Source organism: Schistocerca cancellata, unplaced genomic scaffold (assembly GCF_023864275.1).
Source record: "Schistocerca cancellata isolate TAMUIC-IGC-003103 unplaced genomic scaffold, iqSchCanc2.1 HiC_scaffold_756, whole genome shotgun sequence".
Classification (NCBI taxonomy): Eukaryota; Metazoa; Arthropoda; class Insecta; order Orthoptera; family Acrididae; genus Schistocerca; species Schistocerca cancellata.
In genome coordinates this window covers 485083-506204 of record NW_026046767.1, presented here as the reverse complement: position 1 = coordinate 506204, position 21122 = coordinate 485083, and the positions used below count along the sequence as shown (strand labels likewise).

The 21122-nt window shown below is 41.7% G+C and overlaps 1 protein-coding gene across 1 annotated transcript in view; it reads right to left on the bottom strand.

The window, feature by feature from the left end:
* Positions 1–21122, bottom strand: part of LOC126142862 (fatty acyl-CoA reductase wat-like) — a 156638-nt gene that overhangs the window by 51577 nt on the left and 83939 nt on the right. The window contains exon 5 of the mRNA XM_049915292.1: positions 6841–7024. Within this exon, the coding sequence (XP_049771249.1) occupies positions 6841–7024 (184 nt within the window). The remainder of the gene's footprint in view (positions 1–6840; positions 7025–21122) is intronic.

Below are 21122 nucleotides of genomic sequence, written 5' to 3'. Positions count from 1 at the left end.
GTCAATGTGTGTTATTTGAGGTAACTAAGCCGAATTCCATCATGTCTTTGGGTTTGTTGTGCTCTTCCAGGGAAAATTGCCCAATGGATAAAATCTTCTACCACACACTAGAAATGGGCATCGTTACGTGTTTGTTGTTTTGAATGTATTCACTAGATTTGTTTTTGGTCATTCCAAGTACGTCAACTACAGGAAATGTTACCATACAACTTCTGACTACCACATCTTTTAGCTTTTAGCCGCCGAAGTTTAGATGTCGAATAATGCAGCCACCTATTTGTCAAGCGTTTTTGAAAGTTTTGCTTTGATCATGCTGTTTCACACGTTACTGCTGAACCCATTCTCCATCCTGCTATTGTGGAGCAGATTAACAGGAATTTAAAGTCAGCTTTCTAATTCCCATAGCCTCCCTAAATTTGATCAGTCAGTTGGTTGGTTTTCACATTTAGCGCTTCATTAAGTGAAATGCGTAGCACCAATCCGGCGAAGCTCACGTTACACTGCCCCATCAATTTGTTGCTTAGTAATCTGTGGATGACTGGTGACCTCTTACCTGAAAAGATGGACTCAGATATTAAAGGCAAACGAGTTGCGCCCCATCATGACATTTATCTTGCGTGTGAGAGATAGTCTAGGCGGTATAACTTAGGCTGTAGTGGGGTTTCTCTTCACACTGTGGCCGTGTTACACGTTAAGAACCTTTAAGCACACACTAAAGGTGGACAGAGAATTACGGAAAAGATGTTAGAGTGTTTCATACAGCCACGTAAAAGTTGTCCATAAAATCACACCAGCCAGTTGCTTCGTCAGGAACCACAAAACCGGGTTCATCTTGGCCAGCTTAAGTTAGACTACAAAGGTCATCAGGATTATAAAACCGAATTGTGGTTATCCTTTCTTGGGTTTGTTAAAGTGGGGTAGAATGAGCCGTTCTGCTGTCGATAGTGAAAGATACCGAGACGGTGTCCCCTGGTGTTGCCTCCCCTAAAGTCTTTCCAGGCGACACTGGGGTCGAGAGATCAGGCTTTAAAGTTCTGCGTGCAGGCCGGCCCGTGGCCTCGCCACCTCCAACGAATGGAGGACCTGGTGAATCTAGTGGGCAGTGGGGAAATGTTTGCGTGTGGAATTTATGCCACGAGGTTGGTACAGTGTTACTTGGACATAAGCTCGATGGCAGCATTTATAGTAGACGCCCACAGGGTCACATCGAACTAAGATAGCGTCCAAGTTACGTTTGGGTTTTGAACTGAGCATTGGCGTGAAACAGTTGTGCTTGCTGGGCCATCTAGATCACCGTCGAGGTTACAAGTTGAGAATGCGCTGATGAACATGTTGTCTGCGTAACGTAAAGCTCAACAGTCGCAACACGTACGGCTTGTGTTATTTGATGATATCTGGAAGGATTTCGCCGTGCTGCTTGAGGATTTTCATCTTAGCACAGAAGGGAAAACGTAAACGAATAAACAGTGAGCTTACAGTTTGGTATGCAAGCACTTACCAGCTCATGCTATTAATGTACGCCACCAATCAATTTTGTTTCATAGACTGACGGCGTTTGAAAGCATTGTCTTCAAATCTGTACTGTGAATGGTGACATGTGTGGGTGGACTGGTCCTTGAGCTTTCAGTATTCTGTGTGCTTATGTTGATGTCTATTTGTGGAGTGTTTTATAAAGTACAGATCAGCAGGCAGCTTGATTTTAGCAAAATGTTTCTTGAAATTGCTTTAAAGGCAAATATAATTTGATAACAGCTCCGCTCTTGGACAAGATGAATGTTCCGCTTCCCTTAGAAAGCGGGATTTTGGTTAACCTGTGATTCATGTCATGCAAGGTTCCATTGAAATCATGTTGCGGGAAAGTTCTTTTAATCTTTTAATGTTTGTTGTTATATCCAAGTATTCGTAATGCCTTGCTTATGTGTCATAGTTACGAGTAGAATATTATTCAACAGGGCTCCTGATTTAAGATTTGACTTAGCACCGTTATGTTATTTTGAGATCACATTACCCAAGAAAGTATTCGTTCCAGTTCCCTGTGTAAAGGGTTTAATCGAAGAAGAAATGATTTCGGAAGGACTGACTCAGCATATAGGAAATTCAAAACAACGCTCGGTGACATTAAAAGTAAGGTGGGAACATTATGAGTGCAACGGGAATTATACTGTTAAATGCAGGTGAGTGAGCAGATAGGTGGAAAGAGTACGTTGAAGGCCTCTATGACGGGGAAGATTTGTCTGATGCCATACAAGAAGAAACAAGAGTCGACTCGTTCTTCTAAGAAGGTTTTGGGTTTCTAAGGTTCCTCCATCACGTTGACGCTGTGTAAATCACTGAGGATATTCAGATAATGTATAACTCATCCCCAAACTACAATGGTCTGTGAACTTGATGTTTTACTGACTTCTAACATAACAATTACAAAGGGCACCTCAGTTACGACAGCCGTATGTGGGAGACAGTTATACTTACCGCTCCTAGGAGCAGGCTAGTTGGGGACACGACTTGCTCAAGTCCCTCCTGCAGCTGCCGCGCCAGCGTAGATGAGTTTCCCTCACGATTGGCATTACGAATTTAATACTCATAGGCTTTACTCTGAAGGCCGGCCGAAGTGGCCGTGCGGTTATAGGCGCTGCAGTCTGGAACCGCGAGGCCGCTACGGTCGCAGGTTCGAATCCTGCCTCGGGCATGGATGTGTGTGATGTCCTTAGGTTAGCTAGGTTTAACTAGTTCTAAGTTCTAGGGGACTAATAACCTCAGAAGTTGAGTCCCATAGTGCTCAGAGCCATTTTGAACTTTACTCGGATCTGTCAGCCTAATCACCTCCCTTCCACTCATACCAAAATACTAACTGCAACATAGCACTATTTGCAAAAGGTTTTCAGTTAGTAAATATTCCTAAACTTTGTCTTTTTTATCACTTACCCCAAGCCCAAACCACGCTCTGCGACCAATATGTAGTGGAACAGGGACGTAGTAAGGTAAGGTCGAGCTGTGAGTGAGCACACTCTTAGAACATTCCACATTTCACTCATAAGAAAACTAAATCACAAATTTGACTTGTACAAACATTCTCTGCATAATTACTAGCGACATATATTAGATTATCACTTCAGAACTGAGCATGTGCTGGCGTGAGATAAGGTAGCACTCCAGTTGGACACACTATCCGGTAATCTTAAGCATTACATACGAAAATCTTTTGAGTAAGCAACAGCGAGATGTAGGTTCACAGTTATTCAGTCGTTTAAGAAATACATATTGGGCGTAGAAGGAAGTACAGTGATCCAAGGAGTGAGCTATCAGGCTACTACATGCAATCATCACTTCCGTCCGTTGACCCACCACCTTCCCATGGACGAAGCTGAAGATCCAGACACGATACTATTTACAGGTGGGAAGAAACCGTTTCTTGGAACACAATGTCATAGGCGAGCTCTATAAGCACTGTCGTGGAGCCATAGGTTAGGTTAGTGTTGTTTAACGTCCCGTCGACAACGAGGTCATTAGAGACGGAGCGCAAGCTCGGGTTAGGGAAGGATGGGGAAGGAAATCGGCCGTGCCCTTTCAAAGGAACCGTCCCGGCATTTGCCTGAAACGATTTAGGGTAATCACGGAAAACGTAAATCAGGATGGGTGGAGACGGGATTGAACCGTCGTCCTCCCGAATGCGAGTCCAGTGTGCTGACCACTGCGCCACCTCGCTAGGTCGTGGAGCCATATTCAGAAGCGTAATTCACTGTCACAGAGCGTGCATCAGTTTGGCTCGGCATTTAAATCATCGCTAAACGTCTGATGTCTTGTGTCGAAACAGCACAAAAGTCTGTTTTCAGAATTTTGTGTGCTGACCTTTGAATTTTGTGATTAACGGGCTGTCAGTCAAACTTTGCATGCATGTATTCCATTTACATCGCTCTGATGCTCTACATTAATTACCTTTGTATTCTTATGAATCCGCAATTGTGTAAGACCATTCGCTTATGTAAGAAATACTATCAATAATTATTTATTTTTATTCAGACGATTGTTATCATTTTTTGATAACATTGTTTGTGACACAGGATTAATTTATGCAAATTAGGTATTTATAAAACTTCTTTGTTAACCTGCCCACTAAATTATAATGGACCAAAGATGTGCTGTTTAGCAAATGTAAAGTCGTTAGAGAGCTGATGTATAACCGAACCTTATGACACCACAGCTCATGGTGTAGGTGAGGTATTGCCAACACCAAAAGGGTTTCAGAATCACTGGTGCTGTGGTACGATAAAACACGATGCTAAAATTTCTACTCAGGTACCGTTTCTTCTGCTGAAACCAGACTCATTCTTATGTAATCAACTTTCAGTTTTCCCTTCCGTTCTTCGACAAAGTTCTGTTGTTAGTATTTTGATGCAAGTGACACCAGACAGATTGTGCTTCAATTTCTGGATATATTCGGTCTTGTTTTCTTCGGAAGAGAAATAACTATGTTCTATTCGAAATGTGATACAACTTCCTAAGCTACAAAAATTTACCCGCTGGCTTGTGGAGCTCCGGCATTGCACGTTAGCCTGACGCCCGTGACAGTTCAGCAGGTAAGCCCCTTAAACAACACCAAACAGCATCGCTTCTCCCCCATTTTTCTTTTGTCCTGTGTCCTCATTTTCAATTGATCTCATTTCTTTAGGATGGTCACAGACTTCCTACATGTTTTATCTTCACTTCCTCGCCTACTTTTCTGATTCAAGGCAATGGATCAGGTATTGTGGTCATATTCATTCTCTCAAGCAGATATTGTTACCTGTAGGGGATATCATTTACCAAAATTCTCCCGCTCACAATCGTACACATCTCTGAGATTCTTACAATGAACATATGGATTGGACGACACGTATTTTCTGGCCATTTTATAACATTCCACTAAGAAACATTTAATATTATTTTCTTAATCCCAAGGGACTTGCCGACAGTTTTAGATGCCAATGATTGTTCTGCGCCACATTAGAAACTCGTAGATATTTATACACTGAAGCGCCAAAGAAACTGGTATAGGCACGCGTATTCAAATACAGAGATATGTCAACAGCCAGAATGCGGCGCTGCGGTCGGCAGCGCCTATACAAGACAACCAGCGTCTGGCGCAATTCTTAGATCGGCTACTGCTGCTACGCTGGCAAGTTATCAACATTTAAGGTAGACCGTGGTGTTATAGTCGGCGCACGAGCGATCGGACACAGGATCTCTGAGGTAGCGATGAAGTGGAGATTTTGCCGTACGACCATTTCACGGGTGTACTGCATATACCAGGAATCTGGTAAAACATCAAATTTCCGACACCGCTGCTGTCGGAAAAGGATGCTGCAAGAACAGGAACGACGACAACTGAAGAGAACTGAGTTGTTCAACGCGACAGAAGTGCAACCCTTCCACGGATTTCTTCAGTGCTGGATCATCAACAAGTGTCAGCGTGCGAACTACTTAACGAAATATCATCGATTTGGGATTGTGGAGCCGAAGGCCCATTTGTGTAGCCTTGATGACTGCACGACAGAAAGCTTTACACATAGCCAGGGCCCGCCAACACCGACATTGGACTGTTGCTGACTGGAAAGATGTTGCCTGATCGGACGAGTCTCGTTTCAAACTGTATCAAGCGGATGGACTTGTACGGGTATGGAGACAACTTCATGAGTCCATGGACCCCGCATGCCAGCAAGGGGCTGTCCAAGCTGGTAGAGGCTTACTAATGGTGTGGGACGTCTGATATGGGACCTCTGATACGTCTAGAAACGATACGTACGTAAGCATCCTGTCTGATCACCTGCATCCATGCATGTCCATTGCGCATTCCAATGGACTTGGACAATTCCAACAGTACAATGCGACACCCCATACGTCCAGAATTGCTACAGAGTGTCTCCAGAAACACTCTTCTGAGTTTAAACACTTCCGCTGGCTACCATACTCCCCAAACATGAACATTATTGACTGTATCTGGGATGCTTTGCAACGTTCTGTTCAGAAGAGATCGCCACCTCCTCGCACTCTTACGAATTTATGGACAGACCTGCAGGATTCATGGTGTCAGTTCCTTCCAGCACTATTTCAGTGGTCGAGTTCATGCCACGTCGGCGCTCTTCAATCATTCGACGCAATTACTGATGTGGTAGTCCCAAAAATAAATAAGTAAAAGAAAAGAAATTAATAGAAGCGACTATACTTGCGCATATACAAAATAACAAATTTCGCTGATAACTTCCCAGTAATTACACAGAATGTACACTTATTGTCTCGAAAGCGCCAAAGAATTTTGGAAGCTACAAGCAGCCTGTAACACAATAACTTTCTTTTCAGTTAACTTCTTAAGCGTCTCTCTTCGTTGATGCACTTGTTTGTGACCGCTACAATTCCAACCAGATAAAGATATACAGTTACAGGCTGAATGTTTCTGCAGCCAACATTTTATATTGTGTAAATAATTATTTAATCTAAGCTACTACAGTTATTAATACAAATTGACTATGCATATACTTGGGACATTCTTCTGATGCATGATTTCAATTTCTCTATTCCTCTAATTGAAATTTCTTAGTTTTATAATATGATGTACTAATCAATGATGCTAACAATTTATTATTTTTGTGTTACATTATTTTATATGTTTTATTATAATCAAACAATTTATTATTATATCATAATATTTTATTTTCATTATTATTCATGTACTAAACATCTGTGGCATATAAGAAAGGGGGTAGCGCAGGTTATGTTTGGTGGACGGAGGGGGGAAACGCACGGAAGGACCTGTAAGGCCAGAGATCTGAAAGCTGGATCTGATCCTGCAACAGACAGAGGACTCACCAGGTGTCCCACGCACAGGCGAGGGTGGCGTTGGCCACCATGTCTGCAGGCACGCAATCCACCAACGCACTGCGATCCATATGCATGGCGTGCAGAAGTCCCACAGACGATCCGGCCCCTGCGGCAGTAGGGCCATACATGTTGCCCACCCACAGAGCCAGTGGTTCCTGGTAGGTGCTCAACACTGCAGGAACGCAACAACATATCACCATAAAACCGTCTGACCGATGTCTGCCACTAATAAGACAACATTGTCAAGTGTAAACAAACAATCTTCATGAAACTTGGCAGGCGTGTATGGGGACAAAAATAGAGCACTATGTATTTTTTGTTTGCGTTCAATTTTATTTTTAAGGGGTAAAACGCACCATAATAGGTAATTTCGCGTTTAAGATTTAGAAGTAATATCTTCGAAACGACGATATATAAAAAAAACATTGTTATGTATATTTTATATAAAATCATTTTTTTTATATATATTGCTCGTTTTGAAGTCAGTCCCTCTAAATCCGAAACGAGAAATTACCTTTCGGGGTGAGTATTTCACCTTAAAAGTAAAATTAGGCAAAACAATAAAAAAGTGTTGCACTACATTGCCCCCTCTGCACACCCGCCAAGTTTAATCAAGATCGTTTATTGACACTTGGGGATGTTCCCACGTAAGTGGCGAGCGAGCTAATTTTTGTTGACAATGAGATGGAGGACGTCAGATGGTACACAGGGGGTTTGACACCACATTAATAATCAGTGTTGTCGTAAGTCGCTATTTTTTTATGTGTAATGTTTCTGACAGACCACAACTTTTACTTCTGTACTAGTTCCGTATATTGAGAGAATTCTTGTGTGCCATATTATGACTTTCGTTAGGAAAGTATTTTATACTTACGAAACACAGAAAGATCTAAGATTTCCTACCCTCCCTCCCCCTCTCCCCTCGGGCATTTCAACAATTTCCGTTATTTCCTTCAAGGAAAAACTATCTGTTTTATATTAAGGTATAGGGGGATGTTATGCCCAAGAAACATGTGTCTAAGTATTAGGCTGACGAATAAGTTCGCAGAGTTTCTATTTTGCGTGCGATGGGGTTATTTATCGACTGTCATTTTTATTTATATTTCACTATTGTCGTCCTGTCGGTTGGAGATAATGAGTGGAGCTCTGGACGCTGAAAAAAAAAGTGTATCAAGTTGAGAAGTGGGAACATTTCCGTGATATTCTACTAATTGAGTTCAGTTGACGGGTGACAGCAGCGGAGGCAGCCAGAACCATTTGCTGCGTGTATGGGACAATTCCACTAGGCAAAGCACAGTAAGGAAAGGATTTTCTCGTTTCAAGGAGGACTATCTTGGCATTAGCCGCTCTCCACATTCAGGGACACTTTCGGTGTTTGACGAAAATCTTTTAAACTCATTAACCCACAATGATCCACATCAGTGTACTCGAGAACTGGCAGACGTGATGGGCTGTTATCATTCCATCATCGTGCGACATTTGCATGCAATGGCGAAAGTTCAAAACTCGGATGTATGGGTACGGCATAATCAGGTGACGAGAAATGGTATCTTCATGCTACCATAAGAAAAGAAAGGAATGGTTGAACGGAAACAAAGCAACAACTCCGAGCACAAAGACCTGTACACATCCGTGCAAGATAAGTTTATGCATTTGGTGGAATAACAACGGTATGGTGTACTATGAATTGCTTTCCCAAGGTGTATCCATCACTGTTGACATTTGTTATCAACAACTGAGACGTCTTGCAGACGCAATCCAAGGACAACGACCAGGAAGACTGTGTGAAATGGTGTTACTCCACGATAAAGCCTACCCGCAGCCTGCTAGACTGACAAAAATCATTATACAGAAGTTGGGTTGGAAATTCATTCCGCACCCACCTCGAGCCGTCAGATCTTCTGCTTTCCCCCATTCTACAGAGAAAGCTTCAAGAAATTTCGTTTCCTGACGAAAATGCGCTCCGCGCACGGCTGAACGAGTTGTTCACCTCAAAACCACGTTAGTTTTACAGTAGCGGACCCGGAAAGTTATCCCAGCGTTGGCAGAATGCTTTAAATAGTGAAGGAGCATATATTATTGATGACTAATGGCCCTGTTATGTGCACCTGTTATGTTCATTACATTCATAAAAAAACGCTACGAGTTTATTTATCAGCCCAATAATTAGCCTGAGTGTGTACCTATTCGTACATATCCTTTCAGTCCTTTGCACCTGCTGAATAAAAATTTTTAGTTCTTTCCAAATAATTGTCATTAATATGAACAAGTAGGTAAGGAGAAGACTGAATATCGAAACAATGTCGTCTCATTATTCAAGGAAATAATATCATACTTAAAGCGATCAGTCGAAACATAATGACCACCTACCTAACACCAGCTATGTCCACCTTTGGCACAGATAACATTGGCGATGATTCGTACATTGAAAGGCCTTGGTAGGTCGTTGAAGATAGTTGGCATCACATCTGCATACACCTGTCACCAAATTCCAGGAAATTCCGAGGAAGGGGACGATGAGCTCTCACTGCACATTCAATCACCTCCCAAATGCGTCTGATTGAGTTCAAATCTGGCAAGTTGGGGGGCCAGGACATCAGTTGTAACTCGCCACTATGTACCACGAACCACTCGATTACACTACTGGCCTAGTGACATGGCGCTATATGTTGCTGAAAAATGCCATTTCCCTAGGGAAACATGAGCTTCATGAAGGGGTGTACATGATCTGCAACCATTATACGGTACTTCTGGGCCCTCGTGATGCATACACCTGGATTTCTGGATTTCCGGAAAGCTTTTGACACCGTTCCTCACAAGCGACTTCTAATCAAGCTGCGGGCCTATGGGGTATCGTCTCAGTTGTGCGACTGGATTCGTGATTTCCTGTCAGGAAGGTTGCAGTTCGTAATAATAGACGGCAAATCATCGAGTGAAACTGAAGTGATATTAGGTGTTCCCCAGGGGAGCGTCCTGGGACCTCTGGTGTTCCTGATCTATATAAATGACCTGGGTGACAATCTGAGCAGTTCTCTTAGATTGTTCGCAGATGTTTCTGTAATTTACCGCCTAGTAAGGTCATCCGAAGACCAGTATCTGTTGCAAAGCGATTTAGAAAAGATTACTGTATGGTGTGGCAGGTGGCAGTTGACGCTGAATAACGAAAAGTGTGAGGTGATCCACATGAGTTCCAAAATAAATCCGTTGGAATTCGATTATCTATAAATAGTACAATTCTCAAGGCTGTCAATTCAACTAAGTACCTGGGTGTTAAAATCACGAACAACTTCAGTTGGAAAGACCATGTAGATAATATTGTGGGGAAGGCGAGCCAAAGGTTGCGTTTCATTGGCAGGACACTTAGAAGATGCAACAAGTCCACTAAAGAGACAGCTTACACTGCACTCGTTCGTCCTCTGTGCGATGTGCGATCCTTAACAGGTAGGTTTGACGGAGGACATCGAAAGGTAGCAAAAAAGGGCAGCTCTTTTCGTATTATCACGTAATAGGGGAGAGAGTGTGGCAGATATGAGACGCGAGTTGGGGTGGAAGTCATTAAAGCATCTTTGCTTTGTTTTTCATCGCGGCGAGATCTATTTACGAAATTTCAGTCACCAACTTTCTATTCCGAATGCCAAAATATTTTGTTGAGCCCAACCTACATAGGTAGGAATGATCATCAAAATAAAATAAGAGAAATCAGAGCTGGAACAGAAAGGTTTAGGTGTTCGTTTTTCCCGCGCGCTGTTCGGGAGTGGAATGGTAGAGAGAGAGTATGATTGCCAAACACTTAAATGTGAATTGCAGAGTAGTCATGTAGATGTAGATGTAGATGTAGATGCCTTACACGACCTCCAGTGGACCCATGGATTCCCATGTTAGTGTTCCACGGAGCGTAATGGAGCCGCCGCCAGCTTGCCTTCGTCCAGCAGTACAGGTATCAAAGAGCTCTTGTCCTGGAACACAACGGATTCGCACATTCGCACCGTCATCATGAAGAAACCATATGATGCTCTGCCACTGGACCAACGTCCAGTGTCGATGATTGTGTACCTATTTGAATCGTAGTTGCCGACGTTATGGTGTTAACACTGGCACATGCTTGGATCATCGGCTGCAGAGGCCCATCGTTAGGAGTGGTCGGAGCACCGTGTATTCAGACACACTTGTACTCCGCCCAGCATTTATGTCTAATGTTAGTTGTGCCACAAGTCGCCGCCTGTTGTGTTTTAACAGTCTCGCAGTCTCCCCAGCCTACAACATCTGAAATATGCAGTGAGGGGCGGCCGCCCAAACCCACGACGCCTGGACTAGGTCTCAGCTCGGTTTCGTCTCGTGTTGAGGACACTCACCACAACACTCTTCGAACCCCGACAAGTCGTGCTGTTTCTAAACACCTCGTGACGAGCCTGTGGGCCAACATAATCTGCCCCCAGCCAAACAGATGGATCGTGCACCTTCCCCATTCCGCACATGGACTGCACGCTCACTGATTCGTCCGCCGCTCGTGGTCTCGCGGTAGCGTTCTCGCTTCCCGAGTACGGGATCCCGGGTTCGATTCCCGGCGGGGTCAGGGATTTTCACCAGCCTCGAGATGACTGGGTGTTTGTGTTGTCCTCATCATTTCATCATCATCCAGGAAAGTGGCGAAATTGGACTGAGCAAAGGTTGGGAAATTGTACGGGCGCTGATAACCACGCAGTTGAGCGCCCCGCAAACCAAACATCATCATCATCCGCCCACTGATTCTGCATGCACTGTGCATGTGTTTGGCTAGCAGTCTTTCTTCGACAGATGACGCTGCCACCGCCTGAACATGTTTATACCGATAGTAGGTCGGTGGTCACAGTGTTCTGGTTTATCTGTGTTTAATACCTATCTGCCCTAGCTCTTTTACACTAATAACCAATTTCATACAGAGTTTCTATTTATTTCGCAGAAGTAACCTTAGCCTCCATAATCCGCGTAATTAGGCATTCGCTCCTCCATTCCGTCTTATCATTACCGCCAGACTACCTTTCCACACCCTGTGTAATGGACAGCGCCAAAACTGTCTCTGCTTTTAGAATGATGGGGATTCGTCGGATCTGCGGTGCTACCTCCAAGAGGCAGTATCGCCTGAGGCTTAAGTTGATACTGAAATGGCATCGTCTGTATCAAAATTCTGAAAATAAAACAAATATACTTGCCGAGAAATTAAAATTCCGCAAGAACCAAATAATATCAGCAGGAAGTATTAGTAGCACAACTGACAAATAAAATTTAACATTTCCTGGCTTTTGACAATGATAAAAAAAGCTTTCAATATAGGGAATCGAGTACACGTAAAACATAAGATAAATTTGTAAACATTAAATACTTTGCACCGTGTGGAGTTGCCGCGCGGTTGCAAGCGTCACGTCAATGACTGCGCGGCCGCTCCCGCTGGAGGTTCTAGTTCTCCCTCGGGCGTGGGTGTGTGCGTTGTTCTTAGCATAGGTTAGTTTAAGTTAGTTTAAGTAGTGTGTAAGTCTAGGGACCGATGACCTCTGCAGTTTGGTCCCTTAAGAACTCACACACAGCAATACTTTGCATATAAAAAAACATAGTCTACTTCCTGTATGCATATCTGCTGCAAGAGAAACAACACTGCTCCCAATCATTTCACTTCACGTACGTTTAGCACCCAATATAGTAACGAAAAGAAGACAATGTAGATATCATAGTAATGAACGAGTCCCTCCACAACATTCTATCTAAATCATGTTTCTTACATTTAGCTATACACCATATGTAATAGGGCACATCAAGATTACTCAAGGTAAGTAAGGAAACATTAGTTAGCTGATCGTTGGTTCTCCGAGATACAAAGAGAGAAAGCACTTAAAAAGCATTTAAAGAAGGAATTTACATACATATTATCATGAATATTTTTTTAATTTATAAGATTTCCCATTTTGTAATTTTTTTCAGGTTGGCGAAAAATGTCAAGCATCTAAGCAGTTGCCGTATGGTCTGGTCAGTAATTAACCACATCTGCACGGGGTTCAACACTATTAAAACAATAGGGAAAGGATCCAGCACAAGCATCAATCATTTCACTGCGTCGCACAATTGCCTCGCACATGCCTGTCTTCAAAGCAAAGCCGTGCTACTGACAGAGCGACTATGCTGTATATCGGCTGTCTCCCAGCTGTCCACCGCGGATGTTGAGCCCATACACAGCCAGCCGCGTATGTCGTGATCTGCTGCCAATCTCTGTTACTAGGTGGCTCTGCCTCTGCCTTGCCTCACCTCCACACTTGAGCACAGCGACGCTATTGCTCTTCGCGATGAGTCGCTGTAGTGCACTGTTCAGGTTTTCCCGAAAGCGGGCAAGTAGCTCCAAGCCGCGCCCATCTCGGTTGCTGGGGTTTTACCACAGCAACCTCGCCTTACAGCCTTACTGAGCGTAGCGATGCTGCTGCTCCTGGCGACGACTTGCTGTACTGATGCACTCGATTGTTTCCGAATGTAGCCGAACGGTTCTTACTCGCACCGATCTCGGCTGCTAGCGTAGTTCCAAAGCTGCTTCGGCTCAACACCGTACTGCCTCACGGTACGGTGTTGCCCTCACATGGTGGCGGTTTACCATGCAACATGTGATAAACACCAACAGCAGCTTCAGATGGCAGATGGGTAGCCCCTGCATCATGTCTTAACCCGTGTCAACAAAGGTAGTAAGTTCATTATACCAGTACACAGTTCATCTTACGCATTGCACTGGCTAACAGCGTCCATATCCTATACACATGTTGAATTTACGAAATATTTCTAACTGTTTTATAGTTCTAGGCACCATCGACCAACAAGGCCAAATAATGATATCTTGTATACAACACACTCTTGTCACTGATCTTTGTTCAGATACATTCTCCCAGTTATCTATCCTATTTATTTTAATCCACAAACATTTGAAGTGGATTTACCGGGTGACCAAAAAGTCAGTATAAATTTGAAAACTGAATAAATCACGGAATAATGTAGATAGAGAGGTACAAATTGACACACACACTTGAAATGACATGGGGTTTTATCAGAACCGAAAAACTACAAAAGTCCAAAAAATGTCCGACAGATGGCGCTTCATCTGATCATAATAGCAGTAATTAGCATAGCAAAGTAAGACAAAGCAAAGATAATGTTGTTTACAGGAAATGCTCAATATGTCCAGCATAATTCCTCAACAATAGCTGTAGTCGAGGAATAATGTTGTGAACAGCACTGTAAATCATGTCCGGAGTTATGGTGAAGCATCGGCGTCGGATGTTGTCTTTCAGCATCCCTAGAGATGTCGGTCGAACACGATACGCTTGCGACTTCAGGTAACCCCAAAGCCAATAATCGCACGGACTGAGGTCTGGGGACCTGGGAGGCCAAGCATGACGAAAGTGGCGGCTGAGCACACGATCATCACCAAACGACGCGCGCAAGAGTTCTTTCACCCGTCTAGCAATATGGGGTGGCTCTAATAAAACCCCATGTCATTCCAAGCATGTGTGTCAATTTTTACCTCTCTATCTACATTATTCCGTGGTTTATTAAGTTTTCAAATTTATACAGATTTTTTGATCACCCAGTATATTATATCTTTCCTTATTTTACACATGCTCGCTACCGTGGCATTTACCACGTTAGTGCTCTTCCACTTCTAATGCATTTGGGTGTACCAACCTTATAAGTTTCTATGGTCCTTTGTACACATGGTGACACTTCTTTATTTCTCCTTCCTCCTTCTTTGACTTGACATGGGTTCATATCAGCACTAAGTCTCACTCACGATTCACGATAGCGTCAACCACCTCGTCAAATTGCTTCTTTTATTCTTCTGCCTTCTTCAGATGCGTTGGTTTTGCCTCTCTGGTTTCTCTTTCCATGTTACATTTTCCTCAGGCATGTTTCTTAGGTTTTCTTGAATTATACTTTATTTGAACTCAACTGGAGCACATCCCATAGAGTAATGAGGCACATAATTTATTACATCTTCATCGTTACCCGTTCAATGTACCGCATTACTATGTTTATTACGACTGTATACTGTACATAAAAAGTTAATTTCCTTAGTAACCCAATCTTCCAGATTTGGCACTGGTCTGTATCTGGATATAAATACGGGTTCTACGTTATTTTAACATTTGCGTCCACACTATACTTATGAACTGACTTCCATTATCACTTTTCTTAGTATACACACATGTTTAAAGTATTCCTTCATGATTTTTGCTACCATTTTATGTGCTCTTGCTTTTCTAACATGATACAACCTAATGTAACAGGAAAATAGTTCAGTGGTCACTCACATATAATTTACAGCCACCACAGATTTTGGAAGAGGCTCGATTACATCCACAGCGACTGTTTCTTTAATTTCTTTCGGTTATAACTGGCGTATGTACCCCTTGGCCTGCACTGTTGATATTTTAATCTTTTGGCAGATTTCACAAGTCCTTCATGTTTTCCTCATAGGTCTCGGTTTATCATGGAACTAACAAATTCTTTGGAGTCTGCCTTTTTGTTGTGAAGCATTTTCCAAGGCTATCCCAAAGGCACAGGAAGCAACAGAATTGGATCTACCCGTACTGTAGTCCAAGTAATACGCCTATGATTTCAGGTCCCTGGATATCTGCCATTTAAACTTGTCATAGTTTAATCGCAATAACAAAGTTTCGTGTTATCTTTTGTCTCTTTCATGTAAGGCGCATACCCAATCGGAATCGATAGTAACAAGTTACCATTACGCAGTAGCACACACTTGAGACTTCCTTTGGAGGAATCAATGAACAACCTTCATTGGCAACTTTTGCAGTCAGTACCCTGCGAATAACTGCCATTAGGCCTCGCACATCACTACAAAATACCAAGTTTTTTCACTTGCGAAAGAAATGGAAGGAATGGCGTGTGGTTGTTACGGAATGCAGCCACATTTACCGTTTTATCAACATAATTTCACTCTTGTAGCCTTGAGGTTCAATTGGTTCAAATGGCTCTGAGCGACCGTAGCGGTCGCGCGGTTCCAGACTGAAGCGCCTAGAACCGCTCGGCCACACTGGCCGGCTGTAATCTTGAGGCCAACAGTTCAGTTCTACCTCTAGTTAATTCCATATCTCTCGCTAGGACATAAAGTTGACACTGACACTGTTACTTTGTGAATCTCTGTATGCTCATAGCTAAAAATAAAAAAAGAAACTGGATTTTTGAAGGTGCAGCAGTGATTTCGCTACCGCTCTCGTCACTATCACAGAGGGGACAGTCAGTCTCTCTCCGTGAGGTCCGCCGCTCGTGGTCTCGCGGTAGCGTTCTCGCTTCCCGAGCACGGAGTCCCGGGTTCGATTCCCGGCGGGGTCAGGGATTTTCACCTGCCTCGAGATGACTGGGTGTTTGTGTTGTCCTCATCATTTCATCATCATCCAGGAAAGTGGCGAAATTGGACTGAGCAAAGTTTGGGAAATTGTACGGGCGCTGATAACCACGCAGTTGAGCGCCCCACAAACCAAATATCATGATCATCATCTCTCCGTGAGGCACTGATCACATGGCCGAGAGTATGTTATCATACGCGAAGGAGGACTTTTTCTTTTTGGAAACACTATCTGTTAAGGGAGTTGTCATACAAAAGTAACATTCATTCACATGGTTCGATGATTTTCGCCAGATTATGGGTGTAGCAAAGTCCATCGAAGATCTTTTACTATTCAATTACGAAGATATGCAACACACATGAGGAACCCAGGGCTTGTCTTAGTCCCGAATTTCATAGCCAAAGTATAATCTGTACGCCTTGCTAACATATGACGTTATAGGTAGCAAATATTGTCAGCACTGTTTATGCATTTGCGAGGCACTATGAATAACAGGAATTACAATGGCTACATGCAGTAACTAGACTTCAGTAACACATCAGTCCAACACAAGAGAAAAACACAGCTTGTAACTGACTGAAACTACGCTTAAATGAAACATGTTCTGCTTCTCCCTTCATCTTCCTCTTGTTTCTACGGCTCCGGCGAAAAATAGCGACATAGCACAAACAGCTGCTGTTGTTGCCTGAAACCTCATTACTCCGTCTACTATCAGTGGGATTTCGAAGGCTACACGGGAGGGGATTGACACTGACTGCTAATAGAATATAATTATAATTAAATGCAGAACCCTTTAACTTGAAACGAAAGTTCTTCATTGTCGTTTTAGTTATCAGCGTGGGCGATGGAAGCCCGTAAAAAACGGAACAGTCCCCCTTCCTGGCCCAGGTGTCCGGCGTCCCCCGTGGGGACATACAAATTTCCCGTACACTGATATTTCGCAAATACATTTTGAGACATAAATTAATACTGCTGATTTGTATTTAGGTTATGTATAATTGTCTGAAAATATTGGGATTTGTAATTTTGAAAATACATCGTAAAATTACCTTTTTTCTATGTTATAGATTTATTATCTTTGTTAGGTTTCTGTTGAAATAACTGTTTCTTCCACACAAGATTGCAACGGTCAACAGTCACTTCCCCTGCTTTCACCCCTTCCACGCCTCCTATATCTGGATTGCATTAAACCATGTTAGAATTTACTTTCAATCAGCAACAATGCATAACTTAGCTGAAAAGTAAAAACCATTGTTTGTGGAAGATTTAAATTTAGTGACATGTTTTGTTCTTTTATTGGGAAATCGACAATTGTTATTCATTTTCTGTGCATTCTGTGTCGACCTCAGCTCAGTGGTGACTGTTGAGTCACGAATGCTTTAAGAAGCGCATGTGCTCTTGTTCAGTTTTTTGAATAATCATTTCAGTACTGTATTTACACTCAGTATTCAGAGAATCTTTCTTTTCCCTACTGCGATAGAACATTTCTTCAAATTAAGCCTAAACGCAAGGGCTTGTTTTCTACTAAACTAAAGGAAAAGTATCCTTTCTGGGAAAGTACCAAAATAAATTGTGAGGTTTGTTACACAACTTGCCACAACATATTTTCCATGGCACATGGTGGAAGTTGAGACATTTTACAGCACGATAAAACTAAGTAACGTAAACTGGGTTCAACAGCTGCACCAACATCATCGAAGATGAGAGCGCCTTCTGATCCAGTACAACATTAGGTATGTTGACAGAATAATGGATTATTGAAATCTTATATTTTTGTTATTAACTACTGCAAATTTTTCTTACTGTGTTAGTAACTTTTACGATTTCCTTCTATCTCAGGCAATGAAGAATTAAAATTGGCTGTGCCAGAAGGAACATTTGCTTACCGCAGTGTGTCACAGTCACAGTTATAACTCCACGGGCTCAACATCGAAAATAATTAAGAACTTGTATGGTATCAAGTTTAGTTGTGCAAGGACAAGAACAGAATGTATTGTTAATAATGTGTTGGCTCCATGGTGTTAATAGTTTCTTACTGAAGACCTTAATGAAGTGAATTCTATAAGCGTTTCTGTCGATACTAGCAATCGTAAACCTACTAAATTACTTCCTCTCATTGTATGATATTTCAAACCTGAAGGTGGGTTAAGTGTAAAATTGTAGAATTTCTGTTCTGTCGAAAATAGAACATCAGCTTTCTTATCACAGCGTGTACTGCATGTTCTACAATCCCATAATTTGGAATCAAAATTTGTGTTCCTCTCAGATGATAATATGAATAATGTGTTTTACGGGGTCAGGAGAGAAGCTAAGGAAAACGTTTTCAGCAATTTAGAAGTAAGTCTGACAAAGTCTCTTGTAGGGATTGATTATTCAGCACAGTGTGGAAACAGCGTTAAGCAAGTAACCAGTCGATGCTGGAAACATCGTGGGTAAAATTTATAAGTGTTTCCATATATACAGTGTACGGATGGAACATCTAAAGGAACTCTGCAAACTTGTGAATATTGAATATCACCAAGTACTGGGTTACATCAGCACAAGGTGGTCAACATTATTGCCTGCATTTTAAAGGATTGTAAAATTGTATCCTGCTTTAAAATCATTTTTCTGTCAGAATCAAGGTGCCCTGCTGCTTTGCATTCATTTTTGAATAACGAGGAATCAGAATTATGGTTCTGGTTTGCGCACAGTCAGCTATATATCTTTCAAACAAGTATTCTAGAAATTGAAAGGCTGAATGTTAGTTTTTCAGAAGCATTGCGTTGTTGTGAACTACTAAAAACGTAGGTAAAAAATAGGAAAAATAGTAGCTAATGTTTTGAGTCCCCAAGTTAAAAGTCTTGTTACTGAAACTGTATGAGTCTGACCGACCAGCTCAGGATAGATTTTATTCATTTGTAAACATGTTCTACAGTTTACCATATGACTATCTACAGTACTTTAATGGAGTTAGAATTTTCCGCATGACACCTATTTCGGTTGATCTACTTTGAGATCAAAACCAAATTTGTGATATGTGGAGGCCAGTGTTTCAATAATACAAGACATAGGTTATTTAATCCTGCCTGTGTCACTCTTGTTTGATGACTTTTGTATGGCTAAGGTACTTTTAGTAGAAAAATTATGTGCATGGAGTGCTAACAATATAGCAATACAGGATAGGTGGATGCAAATTTTCAAAGAATTCAGGAAGAAAAAGTTATAATAGAGCAAGAAAAACATTGTAATAACAACATTCCCACGTTTATAGAATTTATCCTTTACCTTCCAGGCTCAAATACAAAAATAGAAAGAATTTTTTCAAAAATGAGTAAGCACTGGTAATATGAAAACACCAATATTTTGGAAGCTACTTCCTCAAGGACCAAAATGTATGACAGATTGTTAAGTCTCAGAAAGGTTGGTAAAAATAGTCACTCTAGTGCAAAATATGTAAATACGCAAACATGAATGACCGCATAAGGTTTGTTCTGTGCATGAAATATTTTTGAGAAATGTTAAATTGTTTTAAATATGATAGTGTTCTTCCCTTTAACTACTGCATACTAGTTTTATATGAGTAATAATGCATTTTATTATATGCAGTTGTCTTACATGAATATCGACGGTAAAAGACTTTACATCATCATCATCATCATCATAATATTCCAGTCATGAAAAGTCATTGTTGGCCCGTTTCGATTCCAGTTAAACAGGATCCATAAGTAGTTTTAGTGGATGAGCAGGTCGTCTTCGTTCGTGGGAGTGATACTGGAGTATCTTTGTAGGTGTCCCATATTAAAATATATATATATATATATATATATATATATATATATATATATATATATATATATATATATATATATTGTAGCCTTAGGTCGATATAGTTACATTTCCACTGTTGGCTAGTGTGTTGTAGCATTTCATAGTGTCTCCTTAATTTTCTGAAAGTCTTCTGTACATTTATCTGATCAGGATCATACGTTATGCTGTTCAGCACTTGTTCACTTATGAATCGACGGCAGAATCCGCATTACCCGAAAAAAGTTTTATGCTGTTTTTTGTTTCCTGGCAATAGAAATTCCTTTATACCCCTTAGTTTGTCTAGATTCGGCCTTATACCGTCAGCATCAATTATATGACCAAAAAGTTAATTTCCTTTCATGAAAATTCCGATTTTTCAACATTCAAACGGGCCCCAGACGACTCACACCTCGAAAATACTTATTTTAAAGCCTACAGATGTCCTTCCCAGTTTTTGTTAAATAGTGGCAAATCGTCAAAGTAAACTGCAGTTTTCTTCAATAACTTTTCTCCTAACACTCCGTCTAATTTCCGGATGACTACCGTTTAACTCAAGAGGTATCATCCGATACTGGTAACAATAGCTATCATATAGAAGGGTAACTAGTGGTAGCTGGTTACCAATCTAAACTTATGAAAAATTGCATCCCTTTGAATTTCTGAAGAAATTGTTCGATATTTACTGGTCTATCTCTTTCCCGATGGAATACTGTATTCGCTTGCCGAGCACCCGAAAGCAGACGAATTTCACCCTTTTTCTTAGCAAGAACATCTAAGATTATGTTCTACCGACTGCTGACCCGTTCGATCACACCTGATGACGACAACACGTTTCGCACTGCCTTTTCCACAGCCAGTTTTGAGTAAGTAGTGTTTTATATGGTAGTAAAAAAGACGGCTTATGTGGCTTCCTTTTAATTCTGTATGGCGGTCCTTTTGTGATGCTATGTCTCTTACTAAATACTTTTCTATATTCCAAAAACAAATTAATTAACTTCTCCGTTCCTTTGGGTTCCATGCTTGCGATGCCTTTCATCTTCGCTCGTACTCCTTCTGGGGTGAGTCCATCTTGTTCTTTGCATTCTACGTGATCTTCATCTTCTT